Consider the following 4,983-nt stretch of genomic DNA (forward strand, 5'->3'; position numbering starts at 1 on the left):
TGATTCATGGTCTAATGTTGGAGTTACGGATGTGAGTGCTACACCTACCCTCAGGTGGGTAGTTTGCATTTCAATGTAAGGGAGGGAAAGAGGCTGCTTGCCACAGCTCCTCCTTTTTGCTTTTGTTGGTTTTGCTATCTTCCACCACTATGAACTGTTACCCTCTGCCCTGTGCCACCTGGCCTTGGGAGCCAGCCAAGTACAAACTGAAACCTCCACAAACTGTGAGCTAAATAAACCTTTCCTTCCTTCCTTAATTTTGGGCATTGGGCATTTTGTCTCAGCAAAGAGAGAAAAGTAACCAAGACAATTTCCCTTTTTTTTTGTCTTTTTGAGACAGGATCTCACTATGCAGTTCAGGCTGGCCTTGAACTTACTTTGTAGCCCAGGCTGGCCTGGAACTCAAACTTGCAGCAGTCCTCCTGTCTCAGCCTCCTGGGCTCCACCATGCCAGACCTACATTTCTTTTCTTTTGACACAGTTTCTCCTTTTTCTTTTCTATTTAATGTCTTGCTCCCTCAGAAAAAAGGAAGATGTTGAGAAGATAAGAGTGCTTCAGCTATTGGATTGGACTAGGGAATTATCTAAATCTAAATCTATATCTACATCTATCTATATCTATATCTGATCTATATCCATATCATCTATACCTAATCTATCTAATCTAGTCTATGTCATCTATGTCTATATCTATCTATTCTGCTTTGGAGATCTGTTTGTGTTGAGGCAGGGTAAATATGGAAAGAGGGAAGAGGATATTGGCCTTTGGGACTTTTGCCAAATTTTAATGCACTGCATTCACAATAAAACCACTTCCTACTGCCTGCTAGTGAATAACTGTTTTTATCCTCTTTCAAATCATCACCTTCCAGTATTCTCAGAACTGCTTTGGTCTTAAGTCCCTGGACCACCTTTGAGGTCTGCCTGAGAACTCAGCCACTTTCCTTGCCTCTGTGTCCTTGGGACTGCAAGCAAGGTAGTCCTCCATCCCTTTAAATGCTCTTCATGATTTCACTTATTTCCTTGAAGCCATTGCCTATACTTATTTGGAAGTGATGCTGATCCCTCAGACAGAGAGTTGATAGTATTTTTTTTCTCCAAAGGGTGGACTAGGGCTAGGAGGCTAGGTATTAAACTCAGGGAGTGCTGAAATACATCCCCAGCCCTTTTGATTTTTTCATTTGAGACAAAATCTGGAGAAGCTTCCCAGGTGGCCTTGAACTCATGATCCTCCTGCCCTCACCTTCTGATTTCTGGGGTTATAGGTGTGCACCACTGTGCTCAAAACATCCACAGTCCTGCATTAATTTTTTTTAAATTCCAAGACAGACTTTCTAAATTAACATGCTGGCCTGAAATTTGCAATCCTGCTTCACACTCCAGAGTAGCTAGCATTAGAGTTGCGCACTACCACCGCTGACTCCAGACCATGTTTTCTTTATGCTATTCTTGGTTTCATGCCTAGGTTTTAGTATCTTTAAGATGAGCATTTTGTAGTCAGATGACAAGAGGCCATTCTTAGGCTGATGTTCCTTAATGCCACAGATGTATTGTCCTGCGCGCCCATAGTCATGTCCCATGAAAACACATTTGTCCCTATTGCACAACAATCCCGTGTCCCCGTGTGTCAGGGCTTGCTCCTTGAGTAATTATATGGCGGTGTTTGTGAGCAAGTAAGGAGAGGTGAGGAGGACAGTTTCCCCTGCTGGTCAGCAGTATTGGCTAGCACTATACCCTCACCAGCAGGTTTCCAATGAAGCCAAGAAACTTCCTGACCCCACTTTTGTGTTTTTTCACTGCTCCCCTGATTGTACCTGCACCTCAGGCTGTCCCTGCTGTGGGCTCTGAGCCAAGGCAGAAGTTCTGTGGGTTGTCAGGCCTGGGGAGACGTGTGAGCCCAGGCAAGCTTTGCCTGTCAGAAACTGTCTAAAGTGATCTGCAAGGAAAATCTGCCCTAGCGAAGTATGTGACATCTCCTAAGACGATCAAGACCTCTAAAGTGGATTTAAGCTGAAAGAATTCCACTGAACTAGTCCCGATATCAGTGTGTGATTTTTCTAGAGATTCCTAATCATACATAAGTAAGAACTGTATGCCAGTGCCACCCACTAGCCAGTGGGTGGGCACACAACTGGAAAATCCCAGCTGTAAGGGGGCTTTGGGATCGCTGAGCCTCTCCCCTGGATCAGGAAACTGGTTCAGAGAGGGATACAGACTTGCCTCACGAGCACAGGGAGCTGTCACAGGGCTGGGACTCAACCACAGGCCCCTGCCCAATTATCCACCACTGCAGACTCAGGGTAAGTGCAAAGGGAAGGAAACTGAGCCCCAGCATAGAAGAAGCAGCAAGAAAAAGCTAGAGAATAAAGTGAGGGTGTGGCAAACCTTAAAACACAGCCATCACACACTAGAGCCACATGCCCTGTGTTCTCAACCCACACATATTAGCAGCTCGGTCATGGACTATGAAGATGATCACGGCTTGATCAGCCTGTGAACCTAAAACTTCTCCAAAAAATAGTCTATTATATATTTCTTTAAAAAAAAAAAAAAACAGAATCAAATGGGAAAGAACCTTGAGGACGAAGGGAGGAATCTGAGAAGACACCTTCCCATATACACTTATTAAGACCTACAAACAAACAATATATCCAAACTTAAGGACTGATTTGCAGAAGGACTATGTAATGTATCTCATAGGGAGTAGCTACCAGGAAGCAGTCTGAGAACTTTGCAGATGTACCAGTACCTCATCTTAGGGAGGTCTGCCTCCCAGCAGAAGTCTACTTGGTATCCCTCAATTCCAAAGCCTCTAAGTCCTTTCAGTTCTATGATTTAGGGTCCTAACTGTCTAAGAGTCATTTTCTGGTGTGAAAATAGCTCCCTCAACAAAAAATAAAACAGACATTTAGGATCATAGTTCCACAGACTCCTCCTTTCCACCCTGAAGCATGGCAGGGTTTTAGTGCCCATGCTCTCCCTCCTGTGCCAGAGAATTATGACATCTGAGTTCCACCTCTGCCAGTGCATAGCCCTACTATGCACCCGGATGTGACACCCTTTTATCTAAAACAGCGCACGTTTAAAAATTTGGACTGGACATACAGGAATTGATAAGAAAGAGAATTTTCTCATGTCACTCACACCCCAGAGTCTGAAGCGGGGAGGCTTTTAAATTTTCCATTTGCTGTTCACCAGAAAGAGTCAGACTTACATCTCTCACTCCTTGCTGAAAAGCAACCTCAGAAACAGTACCCAGGCAGGAATCCAGTGACTGCAACTATGTTTTATTGAAAGAAGCAGTGGAGGAGTTAATATGGGGCCCTCATTACCACCCACTCTTCAGCCCCAAAGCCATGCAGGAGCAGGACTCAGGAGAAGGAAGCATGTGTGTGTTGGACAGGAGCCCTAACTGCAGTTATTTCCTTTGGGGCAAGGAGAGAAGAGGGGAAGGGCAGGTGTTGAATTAAAGTGGCAAGATGGACATCTCACTGCTCTGGCTTAGGTAGAAGACTACACAGAAGCATCAAAGTGCACCGGCACATACGGGTTCCCCTCACAGGCCACGATGATGCCCTTGTTCTCCCGGCTGGTGCGGTATGAGCAGTTGGGGTACTTGGAGTTGCTTGTCAGGCGGCAGTCAGTGATGTGCATGTTGGAGTTGCTCTGGTAGCAGTTGGACTGCCCGTTCTTGCAGGGCACATTTTTCTGGAAGCAGACAGCCTGGACATCTGCCAGGGGCTCATGCACGAAGGTGTTCACTGGCTTGCAGTATCCCTGTGTCATATTCCGGCCCTTCATCATTTCATTGCAGTAGTTAGCATTGGTGCTGGGGGAACCGCTGGAGTCCATGTGCTGCCGCTGGAACTTCATAGCCGAGGATTCTTTGCCCAGGGAAGGCTGCACCCACCCCAGCCCTAGGAGCACCAGGATGAGCAGAGAGAACAAGACAAGGGACTTCTCCAGAGTCATTGTGACCTCACTGTGCTGGGAAAGCCTAAATGGGCAAAGGAAGAGAAGGAAGAGCATGCCTTGAGCAATTGAACTCTGGCTCCCATCTGCTGCTTTCCAGGATGCAGCCTCCCTTTCCAGATTCATGGGTTTTCCAGAGAGATTTTCCAAGTGATGGCACACTCATGCCTGAGCTTCTCAGCATGCATGGCACCCCCACTAGTTAGACATCATCCTCCCCTTTACGTGGTAACTTAATGTCATCTAAAGTCCTGGCAGTGCCTCATCTGAATGCTGGATTTTCTTCACCTAAAATACATTTGAAAAATAAAATACATTTCCCGCAGTGTTCAGACAGCTCATCAGAAGATCATTCTGAGCAAACTCTGAGGCAAGTTTGGTAAATTTTATCACTGAGTTAGTGCCGTGAGTCTGGGGTGACAGATGACAGAGCCCATTGTCTGAGCGCACAAAGAAAACTCAGTGCGGTGTGTGACACGGCGTCATAAAGGGGCTCTGTTGTACTCCAAAGAGAGAGCCTGGCTTCTCTCCACTCTGGGGTCCCTGCAGCCCATCCGTTCTTTGCACTCGCCTCTTTTGGCCCAGCCCCCATTCCACTGCCCCAGCAGATGGTTCCCTGGCCCGAGAAATTTTGGTGTTAGTGGGAACCCAGCTTTCTCAGCATGCCAGCCACGTTGGCTTCTCTTCTCCAGCTTCCAGCAGTGGACACTCCTGAGACCACCACTTAGACCACTTACCTGAGTCTCCAGAGGGGCAGGTCAGTTTCTGCAGTCAATCTTGGAAGCACAGTCTTTATACAGATTGCAAAGGGTTTGGCTACCAAGAAAAGTGGGAGGAGCATTTTAGTTTCCAATCAGATTAAAAACAAGAACATTGTGTGAAAAGGGTGGTTAATGGCCCAGGCAAACCCCTGTTTAGGTTTAATGGGAGGGAGAGGGAATCTGCCTATAGGACTCTCTCTCCCATGTAAACCTCATCTGTCTCCTAATGCACAGGCAGTTGCAGAGAAAC

The 4,983-nt window shown here is 46.6% G+C and overlaps 1 protein-coding gene across 1 annotated transcript; it reads right to left on the bottom strand.

The window, feature by feature from the left end:
* Nucleotides 1-3,137: 3,137 nt before the first annotated feature.
* Nucleotides 3,138-4,783, bottom strand: LOC102028582 (ribonuclease pancreatic). The gene is made up of 2 exons (XM_005412073.2): nucleotides 4,710-4,783; nucleotides 3,138-3,997 (listed from the first exon to the last, which is right to left on the bottom strand). Exon 2 carries the CDS (start codon nucleotides 3,970-3,972, stop codon nucleotides 3,514-3,516), a length of 459 nt encoding a protein of 152 aa, XP_005412130.1. The 5' UTR covers nucleotides 3,973-3,997; nucleotides 4,710-4,783; the 3' UTR covers nucleotides 3,138-3,513.
* Between the last annotated feature and the right edge of the window lie 200 nt (nucleotides 4,784-4,983).

This window comes from Chinchilla lanigera, unplaced genomic scaffold (assembly GCF_000276665.1).
Source record: "Chinchilla lanigera isolate Chin_1 unplaced genomic scaffold, ChiLan1.0 scaffold00149, whole genome shotgun sequence".
Classification (NCBI taxonomy): domain Eukaryota; kingdom Metazoa; phylum Chordata; class Mammalia; order Rodentia; family Chinchillidae; genus Chinchilla; species Chinchilla lanigera.

Excerpts from the sequence above, each read along its gene's own strand:
- LOC102028582 (XM_005412073.2), bottom strand. The coding sequence starts at position 3,972 with ATGACTCTGGAGAAGTCCCTTGTCTTGTTCTCTCTGCTCATCCTGGTG.